General features: G+C 37.3%; 1 protein-coding gene and 1 long non-coding RNA gene across 3 annotated transcripts; one reads left to right on the forward strand and one right to left on the reverse strand.

The window, feature by feature from the left end:
- Positions 1-7453: 7453 nt before the first annotated feature.
- Positions 7454-9103, reverse strand: s100b (S100 calcium binding protein, beta (neural)). 2 transcript variants are annotated; one of them, XM_056759132.1, is made up of 3 exons: positions 9033-9103; positions 8587-8775; positions 7454-8489 (listed from the first exon to the last, which is right to left on the reverse strand). In XM_056759132.1, the coding sequence occupies exons 2-3, from the start codon at positions 8722-8724 to the stop codon at positions 8340-8342; spliced, it is 288 nt and encodes a 95-aa protein (XP_056615110.1). In that variant the 5' UTR covers positions 8725-8775; positions 9033-9103; the 3' UTR covers positions 7454-8339. The 2 variants fall into 2 exon arrangements, with proteins under 2 accessions (XP_056615110.1, XP_056615111.1); XM_056759133.1 differs by having other exon boundaries at positions 8587-8747; positions 9033-9099.
- Positions 9104-11926: 2823 nt separating this feature from the next.
- Positions 11927-20942, forward strand: LOC130430514 (uncharacterized). Its single transcript, XR_008907832.1, has 4 exons — positions 11927-12280; positions 13056-13151; positions 19033-19150; positions 20856-20942. It is a non-coding gene; the product is annotated as an uncharacterized LOC130430514 (long non-coding RNA).
- Positions 20943-22578: the final 1636 nt, after the last annotated feature.

Consider the following 22578-nt stretch of genomic DNA (forward strand, 5'->3'; position numbering starts at 1 on the left):
GACCCCGACCAATCTGACTTACACGAGAACAATAAAGCCGAGCGGCAGAACAGAAAAAGTCCTGTTATAAATAACCGTCAAAACTTTTGAGGAAACCATTTATATGGCTGTCAGCGATCGCCTTCTAACACGCCTCGAACCCTGTGATAAGGAAACTATTCTGATACTGCACATGTAGGGCTAAACTGGGACAGGGGGGCACAGATGCTTTACTGTGTTGGCGTAACAAACAATGTGCCACTGTGAAACTGTTCAATATTTTTCACACATCTAAAATTAAGTAGAAGTGTGAATTTAAAACGCACACCTAGAATGTACAAACAAAACCTGCTATGCTTGTATCGTACAATTGTTTTCTAAACATTTCAGAGATGGGAGGAAAAACACAAGAATTCAGCAAGTAAAAACAGGAAGAGAAATAATCTGTAAACACTATTTTGGTTCAAAAAGAATAAAAATCGCAACGGCAAGTTTACAATAAAGATTTACAATTTGAGCGATTGTTTACGATAAACAATGTCATTTTGACGGCATTTGGCTTAAACCCATGTAAAGAAAAATACGTAAAATAACCTGCAATCTTATGTTTCAAACAGAGATGGCGATAGAGAAGCAAATGTTATGGATTGCAGCTCTAAGCCGACAATCAAATGAGAGTAAGAAGTCACCTAGCAACCACCCACAACACCCTAGCAACCGCATAATGCCGTGGCAATCACACCCAGGACCCTGAAATTATAGTGATGACTTTTGCACCACAGAAAGAAAAATATTTCGTTTATACCTCTCTAGTGTTCGATTTTAAAATCACAGCATCGCACGACTGACCTTTAATCTAGAGGTCAATCTTGCACTGAAACCATGTCTCATCTCCTTTAAAAACAATCCCATCTACACCAGGGGTTAACTACCCCCCGAACGTCACGTCCAAAATAACAGCACGCTTGTTTGTCGAGCAAGCTATAAACATATTCTTCTCGGAGACGGCACAGTTATATCAGAAACAGAGAGGGATAATGAATTCGAAGAAGAGCCACTCGTGGAATGCAAAAACATCATTTCAGCACAAGAGTGTCCCATTTTCACCAGTCCTGTGGGTGTCCTTGAGCACGCGCTGGATATGAAGTGAAATTTGTTGTGACGTCCTGGAGTATTGGGCCGTGTTTTGCTGCTCGGCGAGACAGATAATTTTCCATCATTATATCGAACCTTCGGCTACAATTCTTTTTAAAGTGATACGGCCCAATGTAGTGTAGGAAGAGGTGTATCGATGTTTAGGAGAAGAGTACAAATAGGATAAAATGGATAATGTTTGTTTTCCGGCGTGGGGTGCTGATAGCTACCGAAACGGATTTGCCTGCTCGAGGCGTGATAAGCCCCAAGTCCCTGAAAACGAGTTCCTTTATTGAAGAAAGATAGATTACTTACGAACTTGTATTTGGGGGTGGGGTATAAATTAGGATATGGATGTACTTTAACAGCAGACCTGGCTCTCCAGCAGGCCCCTTAGGGCCCACGCATTAGCGCCAAAGAGTTTTTCCCAGAAATGTATACTGCTTGTGTAACATATTTCCAAACCTGTATGACTTTCTTTCATCTGCAGAACAAAAAAGAAGATATTTTGAAGAACGTTGGTAACCAGACAAAACTGTACCCCATTGACTTTCATTTTTATCGACCAGAAACCACAAAGACAATATCTTCTTTTGTGTTCCACATAATAAAAAGTCATAAAAAGGTTACATTGACAGAATTGTTTTTTAGGGTGAACTATTCCTTTAATACTTGATGTATTTCCCTAAGGGACGCCAGTAGCGCTGGGAATAATCCTAAGTGTGGGCCCCAAGGGACCTGGTGGAGAGCTAGGTTGCGTCTAAAAAAACAACATAAGCCAATCAGCTTCTGACTATTAAACAAGCACATTTCCTTGTCCCAGTTTACCTCTTCAAAACTTTTTCCAGAGCGTGCTTACATTCATTTGAACGTACTTAATATATGATCGGGTCAAAGGGCCAACAAAACACTGGCCTCCAATTAAAACGACTTCGCTTTCAGCCTCCCCCTAAGCAAGGGCAGGTGCTAATGCAAGACGGCCCGCTCACATGGAGGTCACTCACAGGCTGCTATACGTTACACTTAGACATCTGTTCTCACTGCTGGGGTCTATGAGCTCCTGGGGATCCTTACACACACATACACGTGTATATATATATGCATGTTCATATTATAGTATAATCGCACACACTTTCTTTCCCTGTCAGGGTGGTCACTGGAGTCGGGCGGTGTAAGTGAGTTAGGAATATTTGCAGGTGGGCTAATTATTCTTGTGCTGTCATGTTTCCAACCGAGCGTGCAGGACTAACCCCGATATAATCCCCTCAACACAATCAGACTTTATTTAATTTTGCTTCTCATATCATGTGCATCCATGCAGCATCTCACCAAGCTTCCGAGACCCTTTCCATTTTTCTTTCCATTTAAACAATGAGCATCGGCCAGAGAGACAGGAAACACAGGAGCAAAGGATTGCTGGATGAAATTCAGCAATTAAACATTATCTGAAGGTTTTTCCAAGTGCGTCTTGGTGCACACTGACGACAGACGACAGAGTCCATTAATCTGCTACTACAGGGTGGATTCACTTGACTAGTTGTTTTTAATAAAGTGTAAATAACGTGTAAAAGACTATGAATCACAGTTAGAGTAATGCCTGTGGCTACTTCTTTTTTTTTTCACAGCCGAACGCACAGCCTGGCAAAGTATACTGCTTTCGACTCGTACGCGTACACACGGGCATTGACGCATTGTGACATACTGCAATACCTCTTCGGGGCCTACAAGGGTCAGATATTCTTCGACTTCCTAGAATCTATTAGTGGTTAAACTAATTACTACAAGAAATTTAATGCGCATACGTGACCTGCGTGTACTTTATTCGCGAGGTGACAAACCAGCGGTGGGCGTACTATTCTGACGACGAAATTTGCGTCACACTCATTGTATGTGTCCCTCGCGTACTCGTAAAATGGGAACTATTAGCCTTTAGAGTCATATACAACATTTGCGCATATTGATAAAACACATCCAGTCACCGTAACGCGGTCAAACTTGTCAGCGGGAATAGTCAGTGGAGTCTGAATATTTTTCTCACTTTCTTATTTCCTTTAAAGTCCACTAGGGGAAAGTGTTTGGAGAATATATTAAATAAAAGTTCCATCTACATTACATACTGTCCACATAGGAGCAAAACATTTAAACCTTCCGATGCAATGCTTTATATACAGTGACTACATTGTCCAAGATGTGTCAAGTCATTTCAAACCTGTTTGACTTAACTTTCTTCTGCTGAACAAAAAAAAAGATATTTTTAAGAACGTTGGTAACCGACGACATTGGCCCCCATCGCCTTCCATCATATGGATACGAAGACCCCCCAGAGACATTTCTCAAAATACCTTCTTTTGTGTTCCGCAGAATTAAGAGTCACATAAAGGTTTTGTATGACGTGAATAAATGATTTTATTTTGGGGTGAACGATCCCTTTCTGCAGCATCTTTCTGAAGGTGAATTCGTTGGATTAAAAACATGTGCATATTTCTCATTTTCACCAGTCCAATAATATATTTAAAACAGATATGTAGACCCTGATTTATAAAACATTCAACCACACTTCATAACTACAAAAGCTTTGATTTAACTTAATCTATTAAGCATTAATTATTGACTGAATCATGAAAAAAATTATCAGCCCTTTTGGAATGCGTGTCAACCAATCAGAAAGCAAAACAGACAGAATAACAGAAAGATATAGAGAATCTTTCTTTCTTACCTTTTTACCTCTAAAAATACAAACTAATAAATCTACAGATATCTATGCTGTCAGTTTAAAAGGATGCTGTTGAATTCATAATGCGTATCAAATCACAGAGGTTTTGCACTCCCTGATGCACAACACTTAGATGAGTCTAACGTATGCACATGCATACAGACATAAACAATCAATCAGTGATTGGGTGGCACTCAAAGTGAGCTACGCTACATCTTCAAGCATCTATATAATCAAAGGAGTGTTTATCCATGAAGGCGGATGTCATTAAATGCAGACTGTCTGCATATATATACAGTAACTCACCTTCACCTCTGTCTCTCGTTCTCTCTCGCTCGCTCTCTCTCTTCCTGTTTCCGATTTTTTTCTGTCAAGCATTCTCAAAGCTTCCTCTATTCCCTAATGATGGAAAGAAAAAGCTGGTAAATAACTGTATATTAATCATTGCACATTCCAAATGAGAAACGCTATCTCTCCTGATGACATCATTTCCTTAGAGGTTTGTTGATGTTTATGTTAACCATCTATTATTATGTACCATAATGTTGACAAGGCAATGCTCTACCAATTACAGAACTGGATGGACGGACAGACAAACATCCGGACAAGAAAAATGATTTTTTCGAAGTCAAGCTTTTTTAATTCTCGTGATAGGAGTCATTAGATGTCAACGACTTCACACAACCAATTGGCATCAAAGGAAAACGAGAGGAAAACACATGTTACCTGCAAATCAGGTTATGGGAAGGTTTTGTATAGACATTGTGATGTGTTTTCTATTAAGTATTCTGCCGTTATTTTTTGTCAAAAACAAACATTGTAATGCAACAAAAAACAGTATTTTATTTTATATTAAGTCATTAAAAAACTAATTGTAATCACAATTTTAACAAAAACGAAAGTAAAGCTGCTAATTATCTTCATCAAAAGTTTTCTTCTTCATTTATGATCCATAAATGGTATGTGAATGGATAAACTTACAATAAATCGGCGTATGTCATTCAAATGCCGCGAGAGTGACACGAAAGTGTACAGAGCAGTCTCGACTCGCGGTACTATGATGTCATACGCCGATCGGTCTGCGCAGATCCCACGAGTGACAGGTTTTTAGACATTCCTTCTCAATGGAAATCTCAATACAGTTATTGAACAAATTAATCTAATTTATTATGTCTAACCAGCATGTAACATGCAGCAGGGTCGAAATAACCGGTTTAATTTATAAATGTATTGAAAATAACTGAATGTCGAATCCATAGTCTTACGAAAAGGCGCAAAGCAGGTGCGTTAAAGTCGCTAACTGGATCGTCGGCTCATTTCTCCGTGTCGGTTAGTTTTCGGTGGAAATACTGTACACACAGACACTCACCGGCATCATGCAGCTAGTTGTGTAGTACGGTTGCGTTCACAACTTATAACAAACTGGACATGAATCCAAACTCTGTTCATGCTCACTGCACGTGCACGAGCTCTGGCAACAACAACGTGATGCGACGTAAATGTCACAGACGCATGCGTATATTTGATAATAAATAAAGAGATAAATAAATAACGCTTTTTGCATGTTTTACACACCTAACGTTACCTTTTACGTTAACCTATTACATACATATTAATTATGAAATATAGTAAAGGTCTAATTTTTTTTGAGAATTAATTGTTGCTTTATTACCATAGTTGTACCATGGTTAATCTGTTGCTCCGATGAGGATGAGACATGGATAAATGTAGGCTATGGCGAATCTAAAAGCGAATGCTCACCAAGACCTGCCTGAAACGCCTTGTGTAACCACACCCACACAAATCTACGTCAGTTCGGGGTATGATTTGACTAAGACCGCCCAAATGTATGGGCGTACCTGTCAGTACGATACGCCTATTTCACAAAATGGCCACAGAGACCGGAAGTAAGCGAAAACTTTATCTTTTAACTTTTTTCCCTATTTAAAATAGGGAAAAGAAACATTACGAAAAAGTTGTTTTTTGAACCATTTTTATTATCAAGGTCTGATATATGTTAGACAAATCACCATAAAGGGAGCGCTACATGCGTGACTTCTTCTGGTCTCCGCAACTGTTCTGTGTAGTGAACGGATCGAGCATTGACCAGACAAGCGTTTACCCTACTTCCGGTTTGTACACGTCACGCTGTGAAATAGGTCTATTGCTTTGCAACCTAATGTTCCAAATATGGTAAGAGGCGTTATATTTCCGTCACACGCTTGCAGTATTCGACCAATCACTACGCACTGGTGAACTGGCCAATCATAGCACACCTCGCTTTTCAGAGCGATGAGCTTTGTTAGGAATCTGCGCGTTTCAGAGAGGCGGGGCAAAGAGGAGAGACAAACATGCACGGTATGTGGAAAATACAGCGTTTTTTAACCTTAAATTGTGTATACATATCTAAATAATCGATAATATTCGTTTGAGCCGTGTCATGTGACCCCTTTAACTGATTTTAATGATTGCTAACATGTGAAATGTTTATTTCTGATGGCACTTTGGTAATGTCCATGCTGTGCTACACTAATGAAATGTCTTTGAATTTCAATCTTCAGATGAGGTTTTTCTTGATTGAAGTGATGCCACAATCGTGAATTTGGTAAACAGATAACCTCCTCTCTCTCTCTCGCTCTCTCTCTCTCTCTCTCTCTCTCATTCTCAGCCCATCCTGGCCTAAATTCAACTCACATTCTACCCAGGTGTCCAATCTCATGACCTCATGGGACATTATTCTGCCTCGGATGTAGTAAGACTGGTCAGAGTCAGACCACACAGCCTGCTGGGTAAACTCACACACACATAAATACACACACACACGCCGCATTTCTTTCTCGAACCAGCCAACGCAATCAGCCGGCAGCGTTTATCCTTCACTCCAAAAATACTATGGACACTTATTTCTTATTAAGTTTTATTTATTTATTTATGCTTTATTGCATTGTCAAATAAATACAATGTCTTGATCGTATTGCGTCCGCCCTCCGCCTAAACCCATTTCTTTCTCCCCATCTTGAGGGAATTCTGCTAGAACTTTGTGATGTTACAACACTGCCTCTTACAGGACAAATTCTATAAGTATATGAATCAACACTTAAAAATTCCTCCACTCAAACTTGTAGGACCCAAGATTTGTGTGCTGCATATTAATGTGTGGCTCATATTCCAGACTGCTTTATGTCTATGTACACATAATTGAGGTGCGTTTGCACACAATATTTATCATAATTCAGGGTCTTGTTGGTCATGTCTACGCCCCCATTGATCTGTTAATAAGCACATGAATGTGAAGACTTCATATTGACGGTTTGTGTGCAGTAATGAGAATACCTGAGTGATGTCGAAATCAATGACAACGCCATGGGGGTTGTTTAGAGACGTCACATAGCCAAGAAAATGTATGTCCTTGTTATTCAGTTCAGTAAGTGAAGATAGATAATGCTTTAGTCTGTTAATATAAAAGTGAACGGAGGTATAACAACAGCTCCTAATCACAAATGTATTTAGTTATTCATTATTAAAATTCACAATTAACTTATGTTGATGAATTTACGCAGACTTTATTTTCAATTTTTAATTCAACTTGAATAGAATGCATTATATAGAAACGACCAGCTTTACACGTTATGTTTCAATTTCACAATTTTATTCAGCTAGTTTTCCATTCTAACATTCAGGCCTGCAAACTTATGAATCTTGAAATTTGTTGACCTTTTTGTAAGACTTTGCTGGAACCGTGGGCCTTTTTCATGAGCAAAACAAAATTCTCTGTGAGCAGTTTTCGAAACCATTCCCGCAAAAATGGTGGTGGTGAATTCGATACAATAATAAAAGTAAGAATGGATTTATGAACGGCTCACGCAGGAAATCGTTCGGCTTGTGGTTCATGAATGAGGCTCAATAGTTTTCTCATAAAACATACGCTTGACATCGACTGTTAGTTTAGGTTACAACTGCACATTCAAGAAAAAAAACATTAAATTCAGCTCTGTTTGTAAAGTTGGAGAAGCAATGGCATTCTTAATACAGACAATCCATTTTAAGAGATTGATTGGCAGCAGAATGTCTCTAACGGATGGTGAAACAAGTTGCTTAGTAGATATTTTGAAAAAAAGTCGATTCGTGGCTTTGGTGGGTCTTTTTAAAGCAATTTGTGATTTGTCTAAGGCCTCAAACAATAGACACAAATCGATAGCAGCCTAATAGCCTAAAGCTAATCAGAAATACATTTCACAATCTGCCTGGAACTGAAGTGACAAGTGCGCCAGATCGGCCTGTTCTGAAAAAACTTTAAGGCAAAATAACAGAGCAATGATTCAAAATAAAATATCAATTGCTTTTAAGGTGCATTCGAAAAACAAGACAAGCCTTCACGAAACAAGTTACATGTATCCTGGCCGAACCAAACCACTATTCTATGATATGAAGAGCAAAATTTCATAGAAGGAATATATCATTATTTATTAAGCTACAGAAATCAGACTATAGTGACGTAAGCGCCGAATTCGACTCATTCGTCCTCATGGTGTTTGAAAAACTCATGGCAACAGATGGTAACCATGGTGATGAAGGTCATGAACTCCTGAAAGTCGCATTCCGAGTCGGCGTCGGTGTCCAAGCTTTCCATCAAACTGTCCATTGTAGCTTGATCTTTCACTTGCTGAGCGAGAGAAAAGAGATATGAAAAGAGCTTAAACAAGCAATTTATTGTCAAAAAGCTAGTTTATTTCGACAAGCTTTGAAAAGTGAAGTCTTACCTCAATGAGGGACGGAAATTCGTTGGTGAGCAGTTCCTTGAGTTCACTTTTCTTTAGTTTGTATATGTCGCCTTCTTTTGATGAATATTTATGGAAGATCTCAATGATGGTTCCCAGGCAGTTCTCCAGGTCTGACATCTTCACGTGTAGTTTAGCGATTTCTGGAATAATCACAGTATTACAGTAGACCTAGGGGTGACGCAGTAAAAACAGATTAAGATGTTTGAAACGTTTTTAAGCTGTTGAACTTTTTCCTACATTCTTTTCTTTCTGTACATCTCTGGCAAAAGTTTTAAAGCTTTTTTGGAGCATTAATTAAGTTTCTCACTTTCTCAAGTCGTAACTTTAAGTTTGCAATATTCGTTTTAGCTCAGGAAGCCTGAAGTAAAAAAGTCACAACTACTGTTTTTATGTTGAAATGAGGAAAAATGTTGATAAAAACTTACCAGCAGCGTGTCAGAATGGGGCGTTTTAGAGCGGTGTGAGAAGACACATTTATAGGTCTGTAATGGAGGGGGCCGTTGCTTTGAGGTTCTGAACTGTCAATCACCAGAAGTGACCAATGAGCTTCTGACCCCGTTCTCACTCCACCACACACACATGAGGAAATATCAACACACATGCACACACACATTGCACATAGCTATACAACTAATGAAATAAATATTAATATTCAAAATGTTGAATGTGAAATTTGAAGTTTGTGAAATGTCATTAACACTGCTTGCTTTTATTTTTCTTTATTTGGTTGTTTTTTGCTTATATGTATTAATACTGTACGATTTGATGTTTTGTAGAACTGACAAATGTCATGTTCATCTTTGCCCAAACAAAACGAACATCGCAGATTCGTTTGTTCATTTACGTCTTCTGTTTGTCTGTCCTCAAGCTCCGGGCCATGAGGATATGTTTTCTCTCCATTTGTTTTCCTGTTTTCCTTTTGATCTGGAAGTTCTGTATCCCCATAAGCACCCACAAGTATTTTGTTGTCGGGCATCTCTGTGGTGTGTTTGAGGAAGTGAGTGGTGTGGCATGTTAATTAGCCGCTGCTTTTCAGTCATAGAATTGGTCCAGACGTGTGTTCTAAACACCATTGGACTGTTAAACAGCACTGACGGTCACTTTTTTGGATTAAGAACAAGTCTGTATGTTTATATTATCAGGGTTCGTGACCTGGTACGATAAAAAACAAATCATTTTTACAAAGCGGTTGTTTGTTTTCGTTACCCTTGGCGAGATGTTTAGGGACTGTCTGAATGTAAATTAACTTGTTTCATAGAAAAATATTGTTTGAATTGTAGCGCATTATATTAAATAACTGTAATCACAGAAATAACATAATATTATGGAAATAGAGTTGGAGTTGGACGTCGGGTATAGCTAACATGTTGTATTGAATTGTTTATATTATAAAAGTAAACAAAGAAACAAAAAAATTCACTGCTTAGCATTTTTTGTTTTTTATTTAACATTTTATTCAACTCTTGTTTGTACTATCCTACACTGCAAAAAAAGTCCTTTAAAAAAATCATTTATTCCTGTAAAATTACACGTTTCCTGCCTGTTTTTGCAATTTGATGGTTTTTGACAGTATTTAAAAAATACACTGTAAAAACGTCCTGTTACAGTTTTTTTCCTGTAAAATTACTTTTTAAAAAATGAAGTGAAAAATCTTTAAAAAAATAACTGTAAAATTATGTAAAATTATTTTACAGTGTACAGTTACATGATTAAATGTATGTTTAGTTTATCATTCACATATATTGCCTTGCATTCACACCTTTTTTGTCAAGACCACACAATTGACAATATCTATACATTGAAAGAAAACAGGCAAACAGAGACATACAAAATAAAAACACTGCGCTCCTGGCGACTGCCCAGCGGGCCGGACGGCTGGCGATTGTCAGACAGCCTTTTTTCCCTGCCGTGATAAATGCGTCTTTGTGGCCTTGTGTACGCAGCACAAGCAAACCGTTGTTGACACCAAACACTGCATCTTGTGTGAGGCTCGGTGTCCTGACGGCCCCTCTGCAGGGTCAGATGGTTATAACACCCGGCGCACAAATCAATAACCCATCTCTCCATCCTCATGCGTTGATCTGTTCATCACGTTGCCATCCGAGCGGCATTTGCGACGGACTGACTCATGACCGCTCAATCATGAGCGTTGTTTTTTGCCTTGACAAATCGATGATCTTGATTCAGTCTGTGATGGTGTGTGGGGGTCAGGTTTTGTCTGTATTGGGGGGTCAAATGTGCCTGTAGGATAGTAACACTTGAATAAAAACACAATGTGGTTTCTGCTGGGACTTGTGTCTTTTTTTAAAGGGGCCAAAAGTTTAAAGCTGCAGGTCTAAATAATATGGAAGAGGGTTTTTTGACAAACCCTTTTGGGTTTATTTTGTGACTTTGTGAAACCTAAGCATATTTATTATTGTTAGTTTGATAATGTTTGTGATTGCTTAACTACAACTACAAATAATCATGTATAACAGAAGAATAAATGAGCCTTTGTTGACCGCTGGCTTGAGGAACCAGTTTTCACCATTCCATTGTGTCAGACATACGATGGCTGCCCAGTGCACTCGGGGATGCTCCTGGTGTCCGAACAGAGAACCCATTCTGAGGACCAGCCACGCTGAATATCACATGTCCTCATTGACTGCTGTTTACTTACTACTGCATGCCGCACCATATTTCTACCTTTTCCAATACAGAGTAGTTTTTGTTTATGTGATATTTTTACTTTTATTTTATAACATTGTTACTTTCATAACACAGCGGCATAAATTGTTGCCAATGTAAACACACATGCAAGAGGCAAACTGCTGGTTGGTTGTCGCACATGTCAATCAAATGGTCACTTCAGGCCTAATTGGTTGTTTGGGAAGAATACGTTGAAACAGTAAGGTTTTGGTGAAGTTGATTGAAATGAAAATATGAAAACCCAACCCGTTTTCTCATTGTTATTTAGTGTATAACCACTGAATGTGTTTAGATAAAAATGTGAATGGCTTACTTCATTTCTGGATATGAAGATAAATCTCTCAAGCTGTTTGGTATTATAGAAATGAATGATATTAAACAATACATTATTAACAGTTTGTTTTCTACATTTTTGCTGTCACACCATAGGACAAATGGCACGGTTTATGTGTCAAATACCCCTGTTAAGAGAGTAAAATATGATAACTTAAAGTTATAGACGGACACATTGTTTACCTGCTATTAGAAAAATTTCTTGACCTTTAAATATTGTTTCCTTGTCATATTGAAACATTTCTTACAGTGGCTAATAAGAAATACAGTACAGCATTTCACTGGCTGATCTTTTGAACGTTTTTGTGTGTGCTTGATCATAAGATTTAGTGCGTTTTGGCCAACTTCACTCCTGTTTTTTGTTGTGCGCATGCGTGTCCTCCGCTTAAAGAAAAGGAGCACATTAGTTTTTTGGCGTGTTCTTCAGGTGAACTTTTCTTCGCATACAAATCGGTCAGCGAGATTCAGAGCCCCTTCCTGTCGTTTCGGCCGTTGCCATGGTGATGACCCGATGTCGCGCTGCTGCAGCGCTTCGTTCCCACCTCTGGCGGCGCAGGAAATGGTCGCCAAAACGCTGAGTCATCGCCTGGCAACCGGCCATGGCAACGGATGAGGGCAGATCTCCGGCACCCCGATGGTGATAAAACTCTTGGTAGGACTTAAGAAGAAGCCCAAATATCAACACTTGACATTTGCTTGAGTCGAGCTCTTGATGCTAATTTGCCTCTTATGCATGATCACATATGGGCGCTGCTTATGATCCCATGAAAACCTATTTTGTGAATACGATTTTTTTATAACAATATATTTACAAACATCTCAAAAGTATTGTAATTCAAAGGTATCGGATTAAGTGATTTGTGGCCTGTGTGGATCCATTTATATAACCAAACTGGATTTAACATTATGATTACTATAATCAGGCTATGCATCTATAGTTGCTCATTGACGTCCGTACAGTTCACTTATTAGTCAACAAGTATGTAAATATGCCTTGTTTTGTGATAATACTCTTGACCTCTCGTCTACCTCTTCTGCAATGTGTGACCACTAGATGGCAGACTTGGATTGAACACAATTTGGATCACTAGGTCATTTACTTGCCATACGAATGTGTTTACGTTGTTTTGTTTACATTGGAAATACATTAAAATAATTTTTCTACAGAACATTTGAATTTTGTTCAGTAGACTCAAATGTAGGAACTTTATGCAGTTTATTTTAAATTATTATTAACTTAATGCATTTTTGTTTGATTTTTTTTTCAAACAATTTGTATATAAAACAATTGGAGGACCACTTCAGTACAGACTTAGACCTGTTGACACTTGTATTGAAGGGTTATAAGAGGTTGACGCTGGGTTCCTGTCTTAAAATATACGTTTCTTACCTGTATGTCATCTGTTTTGTCTGATCTGCCTCCACAGATAAACCACCGGAAATGCAGCTATAAGCTACTTAAACCAACGTGACCGAAGCCATCCGACATATATCCGGCATATCTTCTACAACGTGGAAAATTGGTGAGTTGTTTCATTTTGAGCTGCTTTCAGTTGCTCACATAAAATGTTTACTTTATTCGAGACTCAAAGTTTGTTTATTGACATAACTTACAAATAAAGTAAAAAAGCTACATCATATTCTTAATAATAATAATATTATATGTATTATTAAATTACATCCCAGTGCCGTCCTTGTAAATCTGCTATTTGGTCACTTTTGAGCACAGAAATTTCCAATTGCACATGAAGGCCACATTTGACATTGATTCATTGATAATAATATCCTAAAAGTGTTGTGGCCTGCTGCAATAAACTATGAAATTAGAAAACCACATTCTCACTTCATACTCCTGTACTAAAGCCCTTAATACTGCGCACAGGGTTGCAGGGTCGATTGGCAGCACAAAAGCCTGATCAATATCTGGCACTCTGGAGCCACCTAGAGAAAAGAGGTTTGATCTGGAGCATAGAATGGGTTTGGCTGTAAATCAAGGGTCATGTATTGTTAACAGATGTTAGTCGGGTCGGTCTAGTGCCCACCCGTCATAGCCGTCATTACCGGAAGCAAGACTTAACCTTATACCTCTCAAAGATTAACTGATTAGGTTCAACATCCCACAGCACAAACGTACACGTGCACACACACACTGACCTACAGTATATTTAAAGGTGGAGTGCATCACAAATTGTAATTGCAAACATACTATTTTCAGATCATAAATATATAGAAAATAACTAGTATGTAGTATCATTTAAGGGGAGGGGCATTCTCATTCTAGGAAGCATTTTATTGGTCAGAATGAGTGAGTGCAACATGAGTCATCAGTATTTTTGATCAAAGTTCTTCACAGAGCATAATCTTAAAAATAGCCACAAACCTCCAAATTTGATATCAAGGGGTATCCTTAAAAAGCACCCACCGCTGTATAAATCACGTTTTTGCTGACACAGGTGAAAATGTAAATCAAGCTGTGAAATATTTGGCCATTTACTCTCCTAGACATTGTCTCATTATCGTCCCATAGTAAACAAGCTATGGAACAACACAGGCGCTATAATTAGGTCGGATTAGGCGGATTATGAGGCCCTTGTGATGAATTGGCTGCCTGTTGCATTCTGGCACACGAAAACGGTTTAGCCTGCTCTCACCTTTCAATGTCAACACACATAAAAGTACTTAAAGTCAGCGATGGGCAGTTTTCATTAAATGTATTTGAAATTTACATTTGAATATTTTATCGTTTGAAATTTCCTTAACAAAAAAAGTCAAACATAATTTGTAATTAAATACTTTGAGAGACTGTATTTTAAAATACTTCAAATCATGTCAGGGGTGGCACCACTGTTCCAGAAGTGCTGGGGCAAATTTGATACTTAAATATATAATCAAATTTGAGCTATCACTAATAATTTGAACTAAACAGCATGTGGCACAGCAAATGCAAGCAGGGTTAGGGTTAGGGTTAGTTACTGTAAAGAACCCTCAGGATTTTGGATTGGGAACGCTGTTCTAGACTATGGTGATATTTTATTCCATTAAAGGGAAACTTTCTTTGTTCTGATGAACACACAGTAAGATATTTGGAATAATGTCAGATCTAATTTCCCCATTGACTCCCCTACCACGGCAGTAAAGGGAAATGAGATTTGACATTCTTCCCAATATCTTTATGTGTGTTCAGCAGAACAAAGAAATGTATACAGGTTTGAAATGCTGAAAATATTTAAGAAGATAATCTTATAAGGCATATTGAGATGAAGATTCATTGTTAGATTTAAAGTGACTCTACATGCATACCTTACTGTTTCCAGGGGAAATCAGTTTAATCATCTTTTTGTCTGATAGAAGATGTAGATATACATCTGTTAAACATGCCATGCAGTTTGCTTTAAACGCTATACACTATAAAAACAGTTGTGTTAAAAACAACACATTTTGTGTTGAATTAAAAGTTTTGATTTGATGAGTTAACGGCTGATAGGAAAACTTTTCTCTCATTCTTCTGTGTATCTCCACTGTTACTCTCACACTTTAAATGATTGCTTGTCAAAATGATTGTATTTTGTATTTTCAAATGAAAAGTGACTTGTATTTTAATTATTAAAAAAATTCACAGCAGTCTTTTGTATTTTATTTAAAGAAGTATTTCTTATTTGTAACTAAATACTTATTTATGTATTTCTGAACATCTCTTGCGCACATACTCAAGCATTTCTAAATTTGAAACAAAAGCAAACACGTGGTAACACAATCTACAATTTGCGTCCGAAAGTTTTGCACATTAAAAAATATATTCGGGCTGAGTTCGATATTCTGCCTTTTTTTGTATACATAGCAAGCTTACACATTACACACGAGCGTCAATAGGAAAAAAACGCATAAGAACATTTCGGACTGTATGTGCAAAGACCTTGACACTCACTAAATATGACACACAGAAATGCATACACACACAAACACAAACAAAAACGTGTGTGCTCAACCCAGTGTCAGGGTCACAAGGCTAGGGCAGGTGTCAGCTATTTCGTTTTGTAATTGGTAGGGATAAGACAAAGTAAATCCAGGTCAGCAGACTGCTTGTCGCCGGGGGTCAGAATTCTGGACTGAGATAAGCTGTTTAGCCGGAGTCACCTTACTGCAGCTCGGGTCCTGGAGCTCGACTGGTTGCAACATCACGATTATGAGTTGGAGAAAACGTGGCATCTCTTTGACAAATGTACAGTATACACCATTATAGTGTAAGATTTGATCTGATAGAAAGATCTTGAGAGCAACTGTTAATGACCACGGGCTTATACGGTAGTGTGGATAAGTCTTGTGTAATATTACTCCTTGTGTACAATACATGAGTCATTCACATTCTTACTCTAATTGCAAATGTGGAAACGGTTTAAAAATGTTTAAGTCACAACAAATCCAAGCAATTAAAGCTCTTCACACGGTGGGGATGCTATTAACCAACTTCGCCAGATGCATGCACTTTTTGTATTGAAGGAGCACAAATGTGCTGGGTACTTATTTATTACCCTTATTAAATACTTATTAAAAAGGAAAAGGGGATTATTTTTTCTCACAAAGTTGGTTGGGAATTGTGGGAAAGCAATAATCTGTGTGGTTTCAAGGGAAAGAGTTTTGGTGGAGGAATGTATAAAGCGCAAGAGGGGTTGTTTACTTCATTACTTAATTCATTTTGTACAATAACGTTGTAATAATTAAATCATTCTCAAGATAAATTGAAATAAAAAAGGAAGAAAGTTTTACTTGTTGATTATTATCCTACCGTTACATGAAAACACTTCTGTTTTCCACAATGCAGTGGTTTACATTTTTTATGGATTTCAATCCAAAACCAAATCTCAAAACAATTTATCACATCCTTGTCTATGTGCAAATTATATAGTGACTTCCCGTAGGCTGAATGTTTTGAATGAGATTTTTGTAGGTATGTTGTTGGAACGTACTCGGCTCTTTTGCCTGATTTTCTTTTGACTCCCCATAGCACAGTTGGCTGAAAACAAATACAATTTTCACGGCTCATAAAAACTGAAGGATATTAGACTTCCTAAAAAGGAAAATAAGACGTATTTTTTAGCTTTTGTTTTGGTCTTTACTGTATGTGCTCTTTATTTTGTCTCTTATTCTTCAACAATGTTAATATTCCTCCTCTATTGACTATAAATCTTCAAAGGGTAAATAATGAAAGTGTGCAGATGAAGTGTGTGTTTTTATCTCTGTACGTCTTTATTCGTCTGTAAATGCAATTTACTTTGGCTGCTTGTTTAAGTTATATCTTCCATCAGAGACTGAAATTATAGTTAGCCATTTTACAAAATGATAACATATCGTGTATAGCTGGCAGGTAAGCTATGAGAAAATATTAGTTTCATTTAAAGTGTCTCTCTTTTGAAAGACTCCATGATTCTATCTATTGAATAAAAATGAACATTAAATAAAATGACCTGTAAGTATTTGTCATGTTTTGAGGGGCAAACTTCACTAGCTTTCTGTGTTTTCTCAACCAATCACAGTCGTCCGTCAGAGGGCAAATAGACCTGTTGTCAAGCTATAATAATAGACTGAAATGTAGTGTGTTGCCAAAAATGTAACTTGCTGCTTCACTTCTCTTAACTCCATAAGTGCAACAGGTTTTTAATTCGGCCTTTATGTTTATTTAATGGCCGTTGGTTAAGGGTAAAGTGCCGGGAATGCACTTTTCCTTCGCTGGTTCTTCATGGATTATATCCAAATGCTAAATGGGTTTTCTGAGCCAAAATGGGGGTGAAATTTCCTTACAAGGCAAAATAAGAGTCACACAGTTTCCATGAAAAAACTTGTACATCATATATGACCAAGTGTGTCACACACACATGAACAAAGATAAACCAGCAGACAAATAAAAAAGTAGACGTCTAATTTGACACCCAGCCTGAATTTTTGACCCAGGGTCAATTTTAATTCTGGGTTAACATACTCAAGGGTCACTTTGTTTTGTGTTTCACACAGTTTAGTGGTCAGTAAAATTGAGGAAATACAGAAATCATGTATGGAAAGATTGTCAGAAATCTCTCCATGGTTTCAAATGCTCCGTATCCAATCCTTCAAAACAAAGTAAATCTGTGAATGTTTGTTTTTTGGGATGTTTTCTTTTTAATAAACATGAGATTGTATCTGTTTGGAAACCTGTCTGTGTTCATTTCACAGCATTTTGCACAAAACAAACACAACAGATATCATTAATAAAATAATTGATAAGGGGTGCTGAAACAAACACAACCTCTGTTATAACTCTTATGTCTTAGAGGAAGATATACTTCTGTATTCATTTCAGCGTGTCACTTCCTGCCTGTGTGTGAAAATAATTGCACCAGGGCATCAAACGATTAGCCTTTAATCTTTGATTCAGAGCTACACACACACCTCAATAGCTCAGAATGAGTGTGATGTAATACTAGCAGATGGCTGTGTGTTCTCTTTGTATGGAAAGAAACTGCCCACTTCCAGATGCAGACAGAGGCTGGAATAATCAACCTCATCCAATTCTGTCTATATTCCTGCTTTCATATCATTTACTTTTACGGCTGAACGTCCCATGTTAAAGATGCATGTATATGTATGTGAGTATATGTGTTATTTTTGATCATAATTAAAGCGAAATATTTTTATTATGCCTTAATCTCGCCTCCAACTATTTTCACAGATGGAAATATTAATAATACTACACCGGTGATAAAAAATGGCTTTAATCATTCTCCTGTGTCAGTTGTTTATCTTTTGATTTGTTTTTTGTATGATTTGTTTTATAATCCAAAATTATAAATTCGGTCACTGATAATAAACAATGAGGCTTGAATGCAACAATTAAACATTTTTGCATTTTTGTTTCATTTTTTGATGTATTATTTCTCTTAAGAAAAAACAAGATTTGAACTTTTTTGGTGCATGAGTGTTGATCTTTGAAATGGCTTTTTGGATAACTATGAAAGTGTTAAAAAAGTTGTTTTCAGTATACAGTGGACAAAGTGGCACACATCCAAAAAATTTGGAAGAATGTTTCTAACCAAACAGTTCTGGGTCACTACTGACTACCATATTCCGGAAACAGTACAATGGTGCCCCAGACCTGTTTGGTTTCCCACATTCTTCAAAATATCATCTTTTTTGTGTTTGACAGAACAAAGAAATGTACAGGTTTGGAAACAACCAGAGTATGATTAAATTATGACAAAATTTTAGTTTTTGAGTGAGCATTTAAGTCACTTTGGATAAAAGCATCTATATTAATAATTGTAAACATTTTATATAAACATTTTCAACAATTATGTTTTTCTATTTTCGGAATATGGCAAACAACTTGACAACCACTGCTATAGACTGAGACACCTGTGCCTTTTTCTCTGTCAGATTGAACTGTCAGAATGGTCGGTTTTATCCGGTCACATTGCCGTGGATTATGGATGTTACTGTGGCAACCGGAAAGAGCAGGACACTGTATGTCTCTCTCTTCCTGCATCTAAAGAAGGTGAGCAGTGATTTCTGAAGGGTGCTTCTAAGCACTGAGCCGTGCTCCGGGGTCCTTTCACTCCATCAAACAGCTGTTAATATGGTCCTGGTAGAATGAAAGAACCCATTTCTCATTTATGTAGCAGGGCTTGTTAAATAGATCAGTTACACTCAATAAGTGTGGGTTTATCTTTATGTGAATACATCTTAGCTGTGATAGTGTAAGACTAAGCAATGCCTGAATTACTTTTAAATTACAGTGTGTGGATTCGCAAGCGGATATATTTTGTTTTCTTTGTGAATCGAGCAAAGCATGCGGTAAACAAAATTTGTCAGCTTACGAAATGTTTGCATACTAATAGCAAGGACTTACCACTTGTGTATTGTACAAGAATTACGTTTAAAGCATGAATGGATACGAATTGTAAGCAAAACTTTAATATTTTGCTCTTCAGTTATCAGTTCATGCTATAAACATTATTGGGGGTACTACGCTAGAACTGAAAAGCTTAAAGATTCCTACAGAATTCCTAAACTGTTGGTATTAGCGACACCGGTGGTCATTATGTGGACTGCAGACAGTACCTTTTTGCTCATGCTCATTAAGACAAAAAGTAGCGAACAAGCCTTGCTCAAAAGCCTTTGGATTCCTTTGGCAAAAAAAACTTTGGTCCAATTCATAAAACTAAAAAAGCTACAATAATTAAGTAAAAATGTTTGTTTTGTCCCATAATGAAACTGTTCCATCTCTACTGATAGCTTCGGTCCCAATTAACTTTATTATACTTTAATATGAAAAAGATTGATCAAGATATTACTAAAAATCCCTACTGTAAAAAATATGGTAAACCGGATAATTTCTGGCAGCTTGTGTGCCAGAAAAATAGCGCAATCAAAAAAATTCAAGTCAAATTACGTTTAATACATTGTTAAAATTTGTATTCTTTTTTAATTTGCAAGATACTGTTATTTTACTTTATACATGTTTTTTTTGTGTAAAAATAAAGCGTTTTCAAAGCTAATTTTTGTATGAGCTATGGAAACCTGAGGTGAATAATCACAAACTATTTCATTTTTTGTTGATCTGCTTTTTTAAGAATATGCTGAGCTGCTCTCTTTTAACATGTAAAAGAATTTGACATTTCGAGTGTTGGGGAAAATAAAAATGAGCTTACAGCATATGTTGTGAGAGCTTATTTGGCTATTTTTAGCGCTACATCCGAATGACTTCCAGAACTCTCTGTCAACCCTAAATCTAAAGCTTCATCTACAGTCTTCCCTGCGTCCAATTAAGATCAAGACGGTCCCATCGAAGCTTAGCAAATGAGACAAAGAGGCCGGATCATGACATACTCCCGTTGCCATGACAGTCAATGGTCTTTTGAATAAGAGACTTAAGCGCTAATTAAGCAAAAGATTGAACAAGAAGCCCAGGCTGTACGTTCACAACAGCTTTTTGCTCAGTGTTTTACATACCAAAGAACTGCAGGTGGTTCTGCAGGGTTTTAGTTGTTTTCTGGATGAATTCTAACAAATCTAGTCATTCCTGGGGTGGTTGTGTACAACAACTGATGTGAAAGATTAGTCAACTTGTTGATGATAAAGAAAGTGATTTAAGGTGATGCCCACCTGCGAATTTCATTACTCACCCTAAGTGAACTTTCTTTAATTATTTGCTCGTCCTCGTGTTATCTTAAACCATTAAGACTTTCTTTCTTCTGCAGGAAACAATAGAAGATATTTTCAAGAACGTTGGTAGCCAAACATCATTGGCCCCCATTGACTTCCACTCTATGGACACAAATCCACTGGGACGTTTCTCTCAATATCTTCTTTAGTGTTCCAATAAAAGTAATAAGAAATGTTTATATTAAAATCATTGAGGTGTGCATGTTTTTGTGTCTAAGCAAATCCTAGCACGGGAGTAGACACATGATTGGATTTTTGTGAAGAAAAGTGAAAGATAAGCAAAAGGGATCATTTGCTCTATTTAATCTCTTTGCTGTCTAGGTGAAAGTGGTAATATTTAAGAGAGCTCATCTGCAACTGAAAGGTATTGTGAAAATAGATAGAGCAAATAACATTTTATAACACCAAACTATTATAGTCTTTGCAAAGTGGTGACCCACGGATTATGTATAGTGACATCATTTCTCACGGCATGGGTTTTAAAGTGTGACAGCATAATTGTCTTGAAATTTATTGTAGGCGGCTTGGCAATTTGCTAGAAAAGTGGCACTTTGATGGCTATGCTGGTGTTTTAGAGAGGATGGATTAAGATTTAACTTTCTTTCATTGTATCTACACTGCAAACGTTGCAACATTTTACTGTATCTAACTTTGCGGCAACTGGAATTTTACCGTTGTGCCTGTTGTCCCGGACCAGGAGACCCGCAAATCAGCCGGTCAAGTTAAAAATAGTTCACCTTTGACATGAATAAGTCTATGTTTCTCTTAAACATTGAGCAAATTTGATCAATCTTGTCACGCCATGTACTTATTTACATGCAAAATTAAATGTTTACATACATTTGCTATTTTGGAGTTGTATTATTTTTTGGAGGATTTATTGGCAGAAATGCAATATAATATACATAACTGTGTTTTCGGAAGTGTTTAAAGACCTTATAAATTGAAGCGTTATGTTATAATTATAATAGAATGAGCTTTTCTATCTACATGCACTGCGGGTCCCCTAACATGTTGTTTCTACAGTAGCCCTAAACGGACGAACTGCTTTACAGAGCGTGTTTCGTAAATATGTTGTCTCCGTCAGCAAAGAAGCGAAAACGTGACGACATCTTAGTCTTGTGTCAGCCACCGTGGTGCTTCGAATGGGAGGAGGGTTGGGTGGAGTGAGCCATTGGTTGTAATTCGCAACCTCACCACTTGATGCCACTAAATTTCATACACTGGTTCTTTGAGTTAAATTAGTTTGCAATGTTAAAAAATCTGGAAAAATAGAGCACAATTTAATCTATTAATATGACGAAATTTATGTAGACTTTAATTATCCAACCTTATTTTGCATTGCGTTGTGTTTTAAAGTTTATGGAACCACATGTAAAGTTAATACATCCAGTATATTTGTCAGCAGGATAAAGTCCTCTCCCTAATACTGTATCTCTAAATTTTTATTTGAAGCATCTTCTCTAAAGAGATAATAGAGTGAAAAATTCACAAAACACGATTGACTGATTTTTGTGTTTGAGTAAGTGCTGGCAGAAAATGAGCATTACAGAAAACCAATTCATTTCGCTTCACTATAACCTTGCTTCCGCCCAGGGTTCACGGTCCCCTCTGGAAGCTTTCGAAATGTCAGCACATCACAAAAAGCTGACGGCGAGCCATCAATATTTTCGCATGATTTCACAGCTTGGGACCCATGAATCTAAGATATAAAATGTGATAAGGTGAGATTGATTCTGCAGAACTATCAAGCCTAGC

This window comes from Triplophysa dalaica, chromosome 10 (genome assembly GCF_015846415.1).
Source record: "Triplophysa dalaica isolate WHDGS20190420 chromosome 10, ASM1584641v1, whole genome shotgun sequence".
Classification (NCBI taxonomy): domain Eukaryota; kingdom Metazoa; phylum Chordata; class Actinopteri; order Cypriniformes; family Nemacheilidae; genus Triplophysa; species Triplophysa dalaica.